Source organism: Limanda limanda, chromosome 16, assembly GCF_963576545.1.
Source record: "Limanda limanda chromosome 16, fLimLim1.1, whole genome shotgun sequence".
NCBI lineage: Eukaryota > Metazoa > Chordata > Actinopteri > Pleuronectiformes > Pleuronectidae > Limanda > Limanda limanda.
In genome coordinates, this window is record NC_083651.1 from 9,459,258 (window position 1) to 9,477,348 (window position 18,091).

Consider the following 18,091-nt stretch of genomic DNA (forward strand, 5'->3'; position numbering starts at 1 on the left):
TTTTCTGTCACTAGGGTTATCCTAATTTATTTGCAAATTAACAGAAACTTCAATTTCAGTATTATACTAAATTGTCTTTAGGACAAAGACTGAATTGGTGAAATTTAAACATGTATCTTTTCCAAAAATGTTTTACAGATCATTCAAATTGTATTTGTATAGCCCATATTCACAAATCACAATTTGTCTCATAGGGCTTTAACATGGTGTGACCTTAACCCTCAACAAGAGTAAGGAAAAACTACTAAAAACCCTTTTAACAGGTTAAGAAGAAGGTAGAAACCTCAGAGAGACACATGTGAGGGATCCCTCTCCCAGGACGGACAGAAGTACCATAGATGTCAAATGTAAAGGAGAACATCAGCAAGATAAAGGTTTTAGCAGCATTGTTAAGGGTAAACATTTTTAAGCAGATGGATGTTAAGTGGTGACTACTCTGTGTCTATACAAAGTGGCCTGAATCCATACATATAAATGATCGGCTTGTGAAAGAATGAAAACATCACAATAGTTTTAAGGAATTGAACAATATGTTGCACAGAAATTTTTATAAATTTCCATTTTGTGTTATACATTCACAGAAAAGCATCCCTGATGTATAGTATGGAGCATTTTACATTTTCCATTTTTGGATCATGAAAAAATAGCAGTTCTTTATATCATTCTCTGCTGAACCATCTGTTCTTTAAGGTATTGGTCCAAAAACAGTGTAAAATGTGTCTTGTGCATTGAAACAAAAAAACAAATATGTAAACATTAGTTACAATTCGAGATGAGTGCTTGGTTTTAAAAGACATTGGTGTATTTGCAGAGACACTAAGGTTTAAACTTGAGGGCGAACTCCTCCAGCGCAGCCTGAAGCTTCTCCTCCTCCTGCGGCGTCGACCTGGAGGACGCCAGAGGCAGGTGTGTCGCCACCGCTTTACGATCTGGACACAATTTTATGGAAACATAAGGGACAACGAGGAGAGACTAAACCACAAATACAGTGTTTGTTCTATAAAAAACTAAGATTCATTGGTTCCTGAATGAATGAAATCACGAGACGTTTCACGCTCGGAAAACCGACGTCACACGGCTAAGGGTAAAACAAAAGTTACATAAAAAGTTAAGTGATAAGCTTAAGTGATTTGTTTCTGACCCTGGAAGAAGAGTCCGCTTGGCAGTTTGACTGCAGCCGCAGCCGCAGCGAGCCACACCACGGTGTCGGCCCCCATGGCCTCCGTCCTCAGCTTGGACTGCATCTTGGCGTGGAAGGATGGCATGGACGTCTGGACAGCTACAGAGAGAAAACACTCAGAATTAAAACAACAAAGTACACAGCAGTGATTTAGTTTTAAAAACTGTTGCCAAAAGTGACTGCTGCTCTGGTATTTATAAAATGCTTCCCTCATTTATCATAATCATATTTCACAAACATAAAAACTCAAACATACATTTTTACATCCGCTAACAAAGACATGTTTTCACCCCCGTCCGTCCGTTTGTGTGTTGGTTTGTTTGTGAGGGAGATTACGCACAAACTACAGGACGGATTTCCACGAAAGGAAGAAGTAAGGGACAAAGAAAACACTGTTTAATTTGTGGTGCGGTTTAGGGGACTGACACCAGAACATCACTCTCTAATCCCTTCTTCTTCTGAGATATTTTTGTTGATTTCTCAGAGAATAATTCATGGATCTTGAAGACAACAAAAACCTGCATGTTTACAGGACTTACATTTAGAAGCTTGTACAATTTGGTGCAGGTTCAAATAAAAATCTGGATCTTGCGATTTTAAATGTGTTTTCATGAGGAGACTGTTGGTCCTTGGTGGAGGTATGTGCTCTACTGAGGGCCATTCTAGTCTTTTAATGCAAAAAAGAATACCTTTACTCTCCATTGTACTGAGGTGGGGGAAGAAAGATGGATATTTTGTTAAATCTTTAACAAACTAATACGGAGCTCAAGGATAACGCCATGAGAAATAAAGTGAAAGATCAAGATCCAGATCAACCCAAAAACTGATTGTTCTCTTCTTAGGGTCATTCCCCACCGCTCCACCAAATATCATGGAAATCGGTTCTGTCGTTTTTGAGTGATCAGACAAACAAGTGTAAACAAAAGCTCCTTGGCGTAGGTTATAAAACTCAGCCTGCAGTCGTTTTTCTCTGTACCTGGTGTGTCGGCCCAGCCTGGGTGCATGGAGGAGAAGTGGATCTCTTTGTGTTGAGAAGCCCATCTCTCCGTCAGAATCACCTGCTGTCTCTGTCGCAGTGAAAACAGAAAGCACATTTTAACAAACACGCGCCATGATGACAAAAGCAGCTGCCGTCAATCAGTCTCCTTTACTTTGTTCTGAGCGTAGACCGCGGTGCCATCGAACGTCCCCTTCTCACACTGCAGGTCGTCCACGTTCAGCTTCTGTGTGAGCATCCCGCCGGACGACACGGTCACCTGTGCAGAAGCAGGAGAAGATGTTCATCTGTGACTGTAGGAGTGAGTGTGGTTCTTACCACGGACGTCTGACTTTAAATATCCAAATGAATTTGTGCTGCAACATTTTTGACGTTGTACCTGCGCCAAGGAGGTTATGTTTTCACCCCTGTTTCTAAACGGCATGATGCAAAAACTACAGAAGGAAATTTCCTCAACTTGGGGGGAGGAAGTGACATAAGCTGATAAATACATTTCAGCACGGATCCTTGGCAGACGTATAAGCTCTACTGAGTTCTCATCTCCAGTTGAAATTCAACCCACCACTCTTGGATCTTGGACTTTCTTCAGTGCAGGTATCAGTGCTGTGGTGAGGATGTAAGTACCTGGAAATAAAGTCAGAGGTCAGAGGTCAGTACCACTTTACTTTACTAGATCATTGACTGACTGTCGGAAGCTGTCAACTTATTTTGAATCTTAATTGCTTGTTATTTAATCTCACTTTACCTGATTTAAAGGGTTATCGTTTTATAGTATCTCTTTTTCCTTTTAAATAGACAAACATGCAAAATTCTAGTTGCGTAAAATCTTTACCAGCAAGATGGGATTTGCAGAATGTAAAATGTCAAAACATCTGTTTCTAAGTTTATTAATTCTTCTTAATGGTGAATAATTTACAAAGAACGCTCTGATTTAAACACAAACATATAAACAGATTTTTTCGTAAGTTTTGAAAAAAGAAAGTTTAATATTTCTCAAAGTAAGAAAAAAAAAATGAAATAATATAGAATCAGTATCTAAACTCATTTGATTTGTGTTTCTTTTCGTCACCGAGTGTATTTGTTGCAAAGTTCTTCTCCAGACCCTCCTCAGTTAGTTCTCTCTGGTTGACCATGCAGCCAGCATTGTTGATCTGGTGAACACGACAAGTGATTATCATTTGACTATAGAAGACTGATGTGCGTCTCACAGATGATGCAGCATATTTACCCACCAGCACGTGCACAGCGTCGGTTTGTGAGAAGCTCTGGGCGAACTCCCAAACTTGTCTCGCAATGGACATGTCGACGACGTGGACGTGAACATTCTGTGAATAAAATGAAATAAACACAATAATTATTAAACTCGTTGTATAGTGACCTCCACTGGGTAAACGTGATCTAAAAATAAATCAGTTCCAGCAGGAATAAAACTGACGAAGAGCAGCAGAAAGACACGTCCCATATTTCTCACCTGATTTTTACTCCGTTCAACAATCTCATCTTTGGCTGCCTCTGCTCGGTCCTTGTTTCGACAAACCATGTGAACGATTCCTCCTGAAGGTTCGAAAAACAAAAGACAAATCAGCAGACAGAGCAGCAGGAAGGTTTCCCAGGAGCAGAGGCAAAACTCTGCTAAACACTCACTCACCTCTGTTGGCGATTTCCTGTGCTGTGGCTTTTCCGATCCCACTGTTGGCTCCTGTTATCATGAAGGACCTCCCACTCAGGTTCACGTCCAAGTCGGCTGGGACAAAATGCTTCGCTGCTGCTTCATAGCCGCTCCTGCCGGGAGCAAAGAGCAGGACCCTGAATGCACCATGTACTTACATACACACACACACACACCCACACACACACACACAGTGGCACCAATGATTCCAAATGTTCTGATGTCAACACTGAGGTGGACTCCTATTTGTTTCTTTGTCATGTCAACCATTCTTCATACTTTCAGAACTTCCTAGCAGTGTGTATCCTCATGATATACTTAATGAAATTAACACAACTTCATTTAATTGATCGACTGATGAATTAATGGCTTTTATCATTATTTCTGTAGTAGCAGCTCTGGATATACTGCAGACTAGTATTGTGTTGTTAAACACTACTAGTTAAACAGTAACTGCACCATAAGAGCTATTACTCAACAGAGGAAGTAGAGTAGTTTAACCTTCAGTGTACTCTCAGGATTATTACTATAGAGAAGATGTATATGTTGCATAAACATGACAGGCGTTTGACACCTTGACTCAGTGATAGATAGATAGATAGATAGATAGATAGATAGATAGATAGATAGATAGATAGATAGATAGATAGATAGATAGATAGATAGATAGAAACATGGACAGATAGATATATACATGGAAACAGATAGATAGATAGATAGATAGATAGATAGATAGATAGATAGATAGATAGATAGATAGATACATGGACAGATACATACATACATATATACATACATACATACATACATACATACATACATACATACATACATACATACATACATACATACATACATACATACATACATACATACATACATACATACATACATACATACATACCAAGAGGAAATGAAAGAATCCAGCATCACCAAAGCAGTCAAACACGAGAGCCAAATAATAATTAATAATAATTAAATGAGTGAAGTATAAGTACACGGTGACATACTTCACATAGTACACAGAGCTGTCAGTGAACTTACTTGGTGTACTCCTGAAGGCCTTTCACTAACCAAACTGCGTTCCTGTAGACCGACATGTTCAGTAAAGCAGCGTCTCCTCCGCCGGGTTCGATCCTTATGAAAGCTCCGGGCTGTTTTCATAACAGTGACTGAACCAGACTTATGTAGTAACCGGTAGTAGCATGGGGAGTCACGTGTTCGACCACCGGAAGTTAGAGATAAACAACCTAGAGCTCCTCTGGTGGACACGTGTGTTCCTGTCAGCGCAGATCTGAGGAGACTTTAATGTGACGGTGTATCAATATGTATATGATTACTAACATGTCTCTCTATGGCTCAGTGTCAGGATGGCCGAGTGGTCTAAGGCGCCAGACTCAAGGTTGAACCTTCCTGTGAATGGGATTTCTGGTCTCCGAATGGAGGCGCGGGTTCGAACCCCGCTTCTGACAAAACTTTTGTTTTTTATCCCTGCAGTACTGACACTCTCAATACTTTGGTAATTTAATAATGTACTATATGAATAACAGATTTAAGTTTTTTATCTTACATATTTGCAAAAACAAAATTGATGGTACTCTATTAACTTTGTCACAAATTCTGACGTTTTGGAAACTGCAATACTTAAATTGCAATTGCAATCTTTGGATGGGGTCTATTAATGTGATCTAGTTTTACTGCTGCTCTTGTATTTATAAAATGCTTCCTTCATTTATCATAATCATATATAACAAACATAAAAACTCAAACATACATTTTTACATCCGCTTACAAAGACATGTTTTCACCCCCGTCCGTCCGTTTGTGTGTTGGTTTGTTTGTGAGGGAGATTACGCACAAACTACAGGACGGATTTCCACGAAAGGAAGAAGTAAGGGACGGGACTGACACCAGAACATCACTCTCTAATCCCTTCTTCTTCGCTGAGATATTTTTGATGATTTCTCAGAGAATAATTCATGGGTCTTGATGAAGACAAGAAAATCCTGCATGTTTACAGGACTTACATTTAGAAGGTTGTACAATTTGGTTGCAAATGCAATCTTCGGATGGGGTCTATTTACATATTACATATATATTGTGCATATTACTGAGTTTTGTCACTTATATGTTGTTATACTTATATGTTGAGTGTGATATTCATATGATGTTATACTTATATATGTTGAGTGCATGTATATCTACTTACATGTTTACGCTTGGGATAAAGGACCAATCATTTCTATCCCGTCTATGTCCTGTGCATTTGGCGCAATTGACAATTAAGTTGACTGATATAATATTGCTTTTTTCATATTCCTCCTAAAACATTTCAGTTTCACAGTATCTTTCTGCACTTGCATCAGCTCCCTAATATATTACAATTATCTCAGAAAAACTTTTTTTAAAAAGGCTGTTTTTCTGAGATAATTGTAATCTAGTATTTTGATGAAGTTACATTTTGCATGGATATTTTCCATAGAGCCCTTGTTCAGCGTCGCTTAAAACTGTCAGACTCTCCTTCTGTATAAATAACAGTGAACTACAAAAGACTAACGTAGCCGAGCGTTTTGCTCTCTTATACTGTCAGGAGGCCTCAGCCGAAAAAAGAAACGAGAGATGGTTATTGAATCGGGATATCACATTCGTTTACTTTCCTTCACACTTCAAAACTTCTCTATCGACAGAACCCTCTTCCGTTAGAACCCCTTTCAAAACAAGAGTCCCAACCAACAACCTGCTTTAGTACAGGAAATACAAATCAACCTTCCATAATGAAGCCACTAAATAAAATAGCTTACACTAACAAACGAAATATTTGAATTATGGACAAAAATTAAAACGATCCTTTATCTATCTAAAGCATATTCCCCAAAAGATGGTCGAGACTTTCAACTGATGTTTTCAGGTTTATTTGAAACTTCTCTAAACAACACCGTAAGAGCTTGTGCCTCATCGGAGAGTCGTTAAAATATAAAACCTTTCCTTTGAGAAGTTACAGATTCATAACAGTAAGTCCGCGTCTATACAGAGATTTCCCAAGATAATTATCTCAGAGAAACAGAAAAAAAAAATTTAGTTGATTGCATTACTCATCCGTACATGCCAAATATTCTTTAGACAAATGTGATTTTTCAACGCTCTCTATTTTCAAGGAAACATTACAAAGCCATTCTTCTTTGTAATATCATTTGTTTTGTTTCCTTTGAACTATATTGTTTGGTTTTCTGCTTATTTTATTATTATATAACAGGTCTCAGTCCTGAACTCTGTTTTTTTTAAATTATTTATTAGAAAGGACATTGCTTGTTAGATTTGTATTTTGCAATAAAGTAGCCCAAAAAAAAATATGCGGCCACTTTGCCTTTCCGGTCTTACTTCTTCTCCGTAGCGCCTCCTGGTGCCAGTCAAATCAAATACGTGAAAAGATGCAGAAAGTCTGTTGACAATAATATGATCACTCTGTGTCCATTAGCCTTTATGTCGTGTTTCCTTGTGGTGTGTGTGAATATTTGTTGTGTTTTTCCTGTCTTCTGAGCAGCGGATTTAACCATAGCCTGACCACATTCAGTCTGCGGGTCCGATCCTGCTTTAGATTCTAAGATCGGACGAACAAACCGAAACTATGATAGACAGACACGTAGAAAAACCTCCTGCGGTTAAATCAGGAACTCCATGGTTGTACAGATTCGTGTGTTGCTTTCCCTTATTGCGTTAGTTCGGTAATTCATGATTATCCAGATAGGAAGTTTCATCGTTTCTATTTGTACAAATTTGTAATTCTGCATATTGCGGGTACAGTTGTCAGGATGGCCGAGCGGTCTAAGGCGCCAGACTCAAGGATAAAACCTTCCGGTACAAACGGGTATTCTGGTCTCCGAATGGAGGCGTGGGTTCGAATCCCACTTCTGACAATATTTTTTTACCGCTGGAGCATTAATCAACATTCATTTTTCGATTGATTCACAGCTAAGAAACCCCGCAAAATGATCTCCAACTTGTATCAACGATGTCGTTTTTATATGTAAACTGTGCAATACTTGATTTCTACGTGCAATTTCAACATGTTTTACGTTCCTATACTGTCCATTTATACTCTGCTTATATGGAGCAATTATATCAGGCTTTAAAAAAAAACCCTCCTTCATCACAAAATTATCTTAAATAGTTTTTTCAAAAGCTGATATGACGTTGATCAGTGTCAACTAATCAAATGCAAATCAAGTGTAAAAGCTCTTAAAAGAAAAATACATTTCTACTCAAAAGGCTGAAATCCATGATTTCAACCTCACACTGCTGAGGCCTCTTATTACTGCTGTTATTATCAAACATATATATAAACACAATATAAACATAAGGAAATAGAATAAAGACAAAATATAAACATGACAAAAATTCAAAACATACCAATATCATATACTATGTGAATAGTGAATGCAAAATTGCACAAACAATCAAATATTGCACAGTTTAAATATCCGCAAAGGATTTACACAGACACTTATTAAGAGATATCACAATAATTATGTAATATAATATGTCAACACACTGTATAAACATTACTCTGTATAATGCTCTGTTATCTCTAGAGGTTGTACACAGCTGTCTATAAGCAACTGGACTTGCTTTAGTTATTTGGAGACGTTTCACTTTTCATTTAAGAGGCGACTTCAGTTCTGACGTTCCCTTTTGTAACAAGTTATGTACTCTGAACTACAGGAGCACCAGCGCCTCCTGCTGATCAGAATAATTACAGCATCTGGTGTCACATCCAACCAGACTTGAAGCTGCTCAGCTTTCTGAATGATATGACTTTCCATACCAAGAATCCTTATAGAGGCCAAAGCACCAATAACACACCTCACAATTATTCTCTGCTGATCAAACACATGGTAATTTTGTGTCCATCGGATTAGATTTTTGTTTATTTCGGTGGATAATTCTTTATGGTTGTTTTGAATTATTATTTTTGTGCTCCTGCTGTTGTCTTTAGTAGCTTTGTGCAGTTGTATTTGCCCCATAGTCAGGAACTTATTTCTCCCAATCCCAGTGAACGCCCCAAGCCAATGGCCGCCCAGTCATTATTTGAATGCCATTTCAATTAAAATACATTTTAAAAGTCCTGATTTCTGAAGTAGAGAAGCATCAGCGCCCTCTGTTGATTTGAGATGGGGGATTAAAAAGCCTACAGCAACTATATTCACAGGGGGAATCCTTTCAGGAACCAGGCACGACCTTGCCTAACTTTCAAGATAGGATGAGATCACAGGTGTTCAGGGTGGTAAAGTGATTTCCCCCTGATCCCCGTGAACGCATCACGCCAGGTATAAAAGCACCTGTGCGGCCTCATGCACTAAAGGATCTGCAGGTGCGCAAGTGTCTCAGTCTGCGTCAGTCGGAGAGTAGCTTGGAGCGACCATGGCGTCTGCACTGATGGCTCGGGTTTGGATCGTCTTCATTGTAGCCCAGCACAACAACGCAGAGAGCAACCGGTGCGCACCTGGACGTTCGACCGACCAGGACGAGTTTCACTTCGGCAGCGAGAGGCCGGTCAGGTCGGTGACTGATGACCGGAACGACCGTCGCTTCCCAGCGTTGGTTCGGAATTTCATCACAGGTAAAAAAAAAAAAAAGAAAAGCTGCTGCTGCTCTCTGGGGTCATTTGTGGGTTTTACCGTTTAAAACGTGGAGCTTCAAACTGTCTTTTGTTTCAGTGATGTGCATTCTTGTAAGGGCCAAACATCAAGTGAAGGCCAGAGTTTGTTTTAAAACTTTTTAAACCTCTATTCGTTCTCGTATCATCTTTGCTGGTATCTCTGACTCCAGAGCTGCAGGATTCACTGAACCTTTCGTTCAGTGTGAATAATTTAGTGATATCTATTGGTCAAATTGCCGTTGAACACACCCTGCAACTATAAATGTGGCAAGAAAATGTTTGTTGAATTTTTATTTTTTTAAAGTTTGCTTCAGTTAAATAACAATTTGTTTTTGTTAAAAATATACATTTCTATATCTTCCGAATTAAGCTACAATTACGGGACTGGTGTTGTGTCGAGTCCTGCCTGCCGAGAAGTGCATGCACCTCGTGGGAGCGCGCACAATCACTACGTCATCATCTCTACCAAAATTTACGTTTTAAAAACTATATGAATTTTGTTGCCGTTTAATCATGATAAATCCGTTGCCTGATGTCCATGAATTCCTAGAGTCATCAAGGATTTATTGGACTCTGTTGAAGAAGCATTGCCTTGCGATTGGTCTGATCATTCAATATTTCTTAGGACAAGTTTTGACGTTAAAATATGGAAGACTGCCAAACTCTTTGTATAAAGCCTGAGCAAAAACACGTTCTTATCTTTCTTTGATTTTAAGTGTCGTTACTTGGTGCTGAATCTGTGAGTTGAGTTAAACTTTAAAAAAAAAATCTCTGGGGATGAGGTTGTGCAGTTGTGCATTAGATTAATTGCTGTGATTTGCATCCCCTTTTCTCAGACTACATGACTGGAATGCAACTCAATGAAAAGTCAATACGGACCAAAATATTTGTGGGGAACTTCAGAGTGAAATGCATTATTTTGTAAAGCATATTTTGGACCTTCTGATATTTTCATCCCCCTGTTTTTTTCAGCTAGGAAAACATTTACTGATCTGAAACCTGGAAGAAGCCAATCTGGAACTGAGAAATTGAATACAAGGTTTTAATTGAAAACCTATCTCTTTACTTTTGAATAGACTTTTAACATTTTCAAAGTTCAAGATCAAAAGTAACTTCTTAATTGAAAGTTTACTTCTGAAATTGAATGATTTATTCAAACGATCAAAACTTTTGGTTCTGTCTTTTGAACAATGGTGTATAAAGTACTTGAAAGCCATACTTGAGTAAAAGTACAGATATCTTACCTGAAAGTGACTCTGGTAAAAGTCACCCGTCAGAAAATGACTTGAGTAAAAGTCTTAAAGTAGCTCATATTAAATGTACTTAAGTATCAAGAGTATCTGGTGTTGAAATGTATCTAAAGTACAAGTACCAAAATTAAAAATGCAAAGTACTTTTTATAGTAGGCCTATACAGACACAAAACAACCCAATGACCCTTATGATAACTCGGTAAAGGGAAACAAGTTAAAGGCAGACAAAATAAGAGTTTCTCTTTTGTAAGCATGCACTTTGCTAGTAGAGAGAAGAGAAAATCCCTGGACACAGTCTAGTTTTGCTGCCAAATTTCAGACAGAATAATAAAGCCTGAACTGAACCGAGCTCTTGCATGAGCACCTGGATCATTCTAAAGGGAATAAATGGATGGGGAATTTGATTGTATTTAAGTCCCTGCACTTTGTTCCAGCAATGGCAAAACTGGACCTGTAAGCCAGTTATTGGGATTAATCAACTCCTAAAAAGGCCATCAGACACACACCCCACATGCTCTCTTGCCTTGCAGCATGCTTAATGTTGGGGTATTGGTAAATTAAAGGGACTCTTACCTTTGTTGCATTTGAGAATTACAGCACATTCAAATCATCCCGCCTTCCTCCAATGCCCCACCCCCTCGTTCCCATCCGCGGTGTTTTTTTGAAGAAACTTTATTTACAAGCAGACTTACAACCTACTGCCTCCGCGCAGGCACGTGAGTTTTTGTTTACCGACGCAATGGATTCGGATTCAGAAGCACCGGTAAGTTGATGACGCGGGCCCGAATGCGCCACAAGAAGCAGACGGAAAACCTGCATGTCCATGCAGCAAACAGACAGGTCTGTCGGCCAATAAGGTCCTTCGGTCCGAAGAATTTTATTGTTGAAGTTTTCACTAAATATTATGAGAGTGAAATAATTGTTTTTACTCCTGGTGGGTCTGTCTTGCATTTTAGAGTGTCATTACCTTATTAATACCAATTTAACCTTATCCAAAAAAAGTGTAAAAATGCAACAAAGGTAAGAGTCCCTTTAATGCATATAGGATCATCCCAGCAGTCACTTTTCTAATGTAGAGAATATCGAACATGATGTGATAGATGTATGTAAATGGTCTGTGGAAGCTTTAATTATATTTTTTAAGCCCATAACTAATGGTTAAGCTTGAAGGATCTTAACTTCTGATATGTGCACACTTTCCAATCTAAGAAATATGAAATTTTTTTTTGGCAGATTTCTTATCCAATAAAGGAGGTGCAATTAACCAGTGGAAGACCTCCAGGACATTTATGGATATATCCAAGTTACCAGACAGGGTAAGTCAAGTGCAAAATATGTTCAAAACCATTTGTAAGTCGTTTTTCATGAAAACTAAAATTAAGATTTTACACAGGACTCTGGCCATGAACTGGCATATGTGGATGCTACTGGGAGACTGTGTCCCAAGTTGGCAGCTTGTTACCCGACTTCGTCAAAAAATGTTCTTAGGCATCATGTGAAGAGGGCTCCACAAGAAGATTTCTTTAACCTGTGGTCGTTTGAAGAAATACCTGTTGAACCCTTTGATCCCGAGGCGCCAACCCAGGCGCCAACCCAGGCGCCAACCCAGGCGCCAACCCAGGCAACTACCCAGGCAACTTTTGATCCCGTTACTGATTCTGTCTTTAATGAATTTTGGGGACTTGAAGAAATTCCTGAAGATCCATTCAGTGGAGTAGATATAGTGATACCAGTGCCGGCGACGACCACCACAGGTGCTGCGTCGACCACCACAGTGACGACCACCACAGGTGCTGCGACGACCACCACAGGTGCTGCGTCGACCACCACAGGTGCTGCGTCGACCACCACAGTGCCGACGACCACCACAGTGCCGACGACCACCACAGTGCCGACGACCACCACAGTGGCGACTACCACCACAGGTGCGGCAACGACAACCACTGGGCCGGCGACGACTACCACCACAGGTGCAACCACCACCACAGGTGCAACCACCACCACAGGGCCGGAGACGACCACCACCACAGGGCCGGAGACGACCACCACCACAGGGCCGGAGACGACCACCACCACAGGGCCGGAGACGACCACCACCACAGGTGCGGCGACCACGACCACCACCACAGGTGCGGCGACGACCACCACCACAGGTGCGGCGACGACGACCACCACAGGGCCGGAGACGACCACCACCACAGGGCCGGAGACGACCACCACCACAGGGCCGGAGACGACCACCACCACAGGGCCGGAGACGACCACCACCACAGGGCCGGAGACGACCACCACCACAGGGCCGGAGACGACCACCACCACAGGGCCGGAGACGACCACCACCACAGGGCCGGAGACGACCACCACCACAGGGCCGGCGGCGACCACCACCACAGGGCCGGCGGCGACCACCACCACAGGGGCGGCGGCGACCACCACCACAGGTGCGGCGGCGACCACCACCACAGGTGCGGCGGCGACCACCACCACAGGTGCGGCGGCGACCACCACCACAGGTGCGGCGGCGACCACCACCACAGGTGCGGCGGCGACCACCACCACAGGTGCGGCGGCGACCACCACCACAGGTGCGGCGGCGACCACCACCACAGGTGCGGCGGCGACCACCACCACAGGTGCGGCGGCGACCACCACCACAGGTGCGGCGGCGACCACCACCACAGGTGCGGCGGCGACCACCACCACAGGTGCGGCGGCGACCACCACCACAGGTGCGGCGGCGACGACTACCACCACAGGTGCGGCGGCGACTACCACCACAGGTGCGGCGGCGACCACCACCACAGGTGCGGCGACGACCACCACCACAGGTGCGGCGACGACCACCACCACAGGTGCGGCGACGACCACCACCACAGGTGCGGCGACGACCACCACTGGGCCAGTGACTACCACCACAGGTGCGACCACCACCACCACAGGGGCGGCGACGACCACCACCACAGGGGCGGCGACGACCACCACCACAGGGGCGGCGACGACCACCACCACAGGGGCGGCGACGACCACCACCACAGGGGCGGCGACGACCACCACCACAGGGGCGGCGACGACCACCACCACAGGGGCGGCGACGACCACCACCACAGGTGCGGCGGCGACCACCACCACAGGTGCGGCGACGACCACCACCACAGGTGCGGCGACGACCACCACAGGTGCGGCGACGACCACCACAGGTGCGGCGACGACCACCACAGGTGCGGCGACGACCACCACAGGTGCGGCGACGACCACCACAGGTGCGGCGACGACCACCACAGGTGCGGCGACGACCACCACAGGTGCGGCGACGACCACCACAGGTGCGGCGACCACCACCACAGGTGCGGCGACCACGACCACCACCACAGGTGCGGCGACCACGACCACCACCACAGGTGCGGCGACGACGACCACCACAGGTCCGGCGACGACGACCACCACAGGTCCGGCGACGACGACCACCACAGGTCCGGCGACGACGACCACCACAGGTCCGGCGACGACCACCACCACAGGTGCGGCGACGACCACCACCACAGGTGCGGCGACGACCACCACCACAGGTGCGGCGACGACCACCACCACAGGTGCGGCGACGACCACCACCACAGGTGCGGCGACGACCACCACCACAGGTGCGGCGACGACCACCACCACAGGTGCGGCGACGACCACCACCACAGGTGCGGCGACGACCACCACCACAGGTGCGGCGACGACCACCACCACAGGTGCGGCGACGACCACCACCACAGGTGCGGCGACTACCACCACCACAGGTGCGGCGACTACCACCACCACAGGTGCGGCGACTACCACCACCACTGGGCCGGTGACTACCACCACTGGGCCGGTGACTACCACCACAGGTGCGGCGACTACCACCACAGGTGCAGCGACGACTACCACCACTGGGCCGGTGACCACCACCACAGGTGCGGCGACTACCACAGGGCCGGCGACCACCACCACAGGTGCGACCACCACCACAGGGCCGGTGACCACCACCACAGGGCCGGTGACCACCACCACAGGGCCGGCGACTACCACCACAGGTGCGGCGACTACCACCACAGGTGCGGCGACTACCACCACAGGTGCGGCGACTACCACCACAGGTGCGGCGACTACCACCACAGGTGCGGCGACGACTACCACCACAGGTGCGGCGACGACTACCACCACAGGTGCGGCGACGACTACCACCACAGGTGCGGCGACGACCACCACAGGTGCGGCGACGACCACCACAGGTGCGGCGACCACCACCACCGGTGCGGCGACGACCACCACAGGTGCGGCGACGACCACCACAGGTGCGGCGACCACCACCACCGGTGCGGCGACGACCACCACCACAGACTGAGAAGTGTTGGTTCGCGCCAGTGCAGTGATGACTATGTAACAGCTCTTAAAATAAAAATAAATTTCTCCTCAAAAGACTGCTACATGATTTGAACCTCACACTGCTGAGGCCTGATATGACTGCGGTTATTGTCAAACACAATATAAACATAAGGAAATAGAATATAGTCTCATCATAAACATGACAAATTCCAATATTGTATACTATGTGACTAGAGGATTTAAAATTGCACAAATAATCAAATCTTGCACAATTCAAATATCCCCAAAGGATTTACACAGACACTTAAGAGACATCACAATAATATGTCAACACACTGTATAAACATTACTCTGTATAATGCTCTGTTATCTCTAGAGGTCGTACACAGCTGTCTATAAGCAACTGGACTTGCTTTAGTTATATGGAGACGTTTCACTTTTTATTTAAGAGGCGACTTCAGTTCTGACGGACTCATGGGAAGTTGAATTTAACACCAGCTTAAACAAAATTGGGAAGACTGCAAAACTCCATATAAAGCCTGAGCTAAAACTTCATCTTCATCTTATCACACTTTGATTCTAAGTGTTGTTGGTGCAGAATCTGTGAGTTGAGTTAACGTCAAAACAAATCTCCAGAGATGGTGCATTGACCGTTGTGCATTTGATTAATTGCTGAGATTTGAGTCCCCTCTTCTCAGACCACATGACTGGAATGTCTCAATGAAAAGTCAAAATGGACCAAAATATTTGTGGGGAACCTAAGGGTGAAATGCATTATTTTGTAAAGCATATTTTGGACCTTATATCATCCCCCTGTTTTTTCAGCTCGGAAAACATTTACTGATCTGAAACCAGTCTTGAACTGAAGAATAAATTAAATTAATTTTCAAAGTTCAAGATCAAAAGTAAATTCTAAATTCAAGTGTTCTTCTGAAATTGAATAATTCATGTTATTTACCATTTCTACAGGTATTCTTTCTACGGTGATTATTAGAAAGTGACGAAAGGAACCATGTTTGAGTTCCTTTTCAAAAATTTATTGAAATTAAAACGTGTTTCCAGTACAGCCATGGCAAAACTGGACCTGTGAGCCAGTTATTGGGATTAATCATCTCCTAAAAAGGCCATCAGACACCCCCCCCCCACATACTCTATTGCCTTACAACATGCCTAATGTCGGGGTATTGGTAAACAATTAATTATTATATTATCATATTAATTAACCATTAACAAAATTTAATATACTGTATTGATTAGCAAAAGTAACTCATATTAAAATGTAATAAAACGTTTAATGTCAACATATATTATATCTAAGGTTGAAAATATCCAGTAACATGGTGTGACATCTTCTGCCCTTAACCCTCAACAAGCGTAAGGAAAAAACTACGAAAGCCTTTTAACAGGGAAAAATAAATAGAAACCTCAGAGAGAGCCACATGTGAATGATCACTCTCCCAGGACGGACAGAAGTGATCAACCCTAAAAATTCACAGAGATAACATGAAACATATGCCACCTCTTTCAGCAAACAAGTCCAGTCCCATCCTGTTTTGCCAGGACACAAAGGAGGTGGGGGACAATTGGTCCACATGAACCTTGCTAGTGGCAGTTGTGCGGTTAATGAAACATTGCCGATTATAGTAAATATAATAATCCATTCTGTGTTTTTCTGAGTTTCAATAGAAGCACCAATCCACGCAATCAGGTGAACAAACCCACTAGAAATTTAGTTTCTAGCCTTATATTCATCAGGAACACCTCTGGGCATACCAATGGCATCTAAGGTAATGGTGTTATCAAAGCTGACAAAGGGAACCACAGCACGCTTGGTGATATGGTGGCAGGACTGGGGAGGGAGGACCGACAGATCACTAACAACATTGTCTGAAACCGGGATAACGTGGACTTCCTGGTCCAACAGGGCTATAGCACACAAACCATTCAAATTACCAGGGAGGGAACGTCTAATACAACACAAATCCAATACAAATCAGGACATTTCTGTACAATGGGAGGACGTGCAGAGCTGTGCATGCTTATACAATCTATAGCAGAGGTCTTCAACAGGGGGTCCGCGGCCCCTAGGGGGTCCGCGGAGGTACTGCAGGGGGTCCGCGAAATCGAAGTTGATTAGATAATTCTTTAAATTTTTTATTTTTTTTTCATTTTTTTTATTTTTTCACAAATTTAATTGTCTTTCAATACACATTAACATGCATCCAACATATTGTGAGGCTGATTTGACCCTCTGCCTGACAACCTCCATCCATCCAAGATTAGATAAGTTGTGTGCTACCCATCAGGGTCCGACATCTCACTAAAGTGGGAGTATGTGTGCCATCCACAGATGAGGATTCACTGTCTCTTCTACATGTATGTTTAAAATAAAAACATGAATCTGTGAATTACTTTAATAGCTCAGTGTTGTATGCAAGATGTACAGTGGGTACGGGAAGTATTCAGACCCCTATAAATATTTCACTCTTTGTTTCATTGCATCAATTTGCAAAAATCAAAAATGTTCATTTTATTTCTCATTAATGTACACTCAGCACCCCATCTTGACAGAAAAAAACAGAAATGTAGAAATTTTTGCAAATTTATTAAAAAAGAAAAACTGAAATATCACATGGTCATAAGTATTCAGACCTTTTGCTGTGACACTCATATTTAACTCACATGCTGTCCATTTCTTCTGATCCTCCTTGAGATGGTTCTACTCATTCATTGGAGTCCAGCTGTGTTTAATTAAACTGATTTGACTCGATTAGGAAAGGCACACACCTGTCTATATAAGACCTTACAGATCACAGTGCATGTCAGAGCAAATGAGAATCATGAGGTCGAAGGAACTGCCCAAGGAGCTCAGAGACAGAATTGTGGCAAGGCACAGATCTGGCCAAGGTTACAAAATAATTTCTGCAGCACTCAAGGTTCCTAAGAGCGCAGTGGCCTCCATAATCTTTAAATGGAAGAAGTTTGGG

The 18,091-nt window shown here is 43.3% G+C and overlaps 1 protein-coding gene and 2 non-coding genes across 3 annotated transcripts; 2 read left to right on the forward strand and 1 right to left on the reverse strand.

The window, feature by feature from the left end:
• Window positions 1–5,028, reverse strand: dhrs12 (dehydrogenase/reductase (SDR family) member 12). Its single transcript, XM_061088226.1, has 10 exons — window positions 4,891–5,028; window positions 3,826–3,959; window positions 3,649–3,731; window positions 3,410–3,502; window positions 3,247–3,328; window positions 2,740–2,801; window positions 2,332–2,436; window positions 2,157–2,247; window positions 1,142–1,279; window positions 1–929 (listed from the first exon to the last, which is right to left on the reverse strand). Exons 1-10 carry the CDS (start codon window positions 4,944–4,946, stop codon window positions 817–819), a joined length of 957 nt encoding a protein of 318 aa, XP_060944209.1. The 5' UTR covers window positions 4,947–5,028; the 3' UTR covers window positions 1–816.
• Window positions 5,029–5,210: 182 nt separating this feature from the next.
• Window positions 5,211–5,318, forward strand: trnal-caa (transfer RNA leucine (anticodon CAA)). The gene is made up of 2 exons: window positions 5,211–5,248; window positions 5,273–5,318. It is a non-coding gene; the product is annotated as a tRNA-Leu (tRNA).
• Window positions 5,319–7,649: 2,331 nt separating this feature from the next.
• trnal-caa (transfer RNA leucine (anticodon CAA)) lies at window positions 7,650–7,760 on the forward strand. Its single transcript has 2 exons — window positions 7,650–7,687; window positions 7,715–7,760. It is a non-coding gene; the product is annotated as a tRNA-Leu (tRNA).
• The last annotated feature ends 10,331 nt before the right edge of the window (window positions 7,761–18,091 follow it).

Coding starts and splice junctions, on each gene's coding strand:
- dhrs12 (XM_061088226.1), bottom strand. CDS start 4,946: ATGTCGGTCTACAGGAACGCAGTTTGGTTAGTGAAAGGCCTTCAGGAG. Junction 2,248..2,331: donor CGGTCTACGCTCAGAACAAA/GTAAAGGAGACT, acceptor TCACTGCGACAG/AGACAGCAGGTGATTCTGAC. Junction 930..1,141: donor AAGCGGACTCTTCTTCCAGG/GTCAGAAACAAA, acceptor AATTGTGTCCAG/ATCGTAAAGCGGTGGCGACA.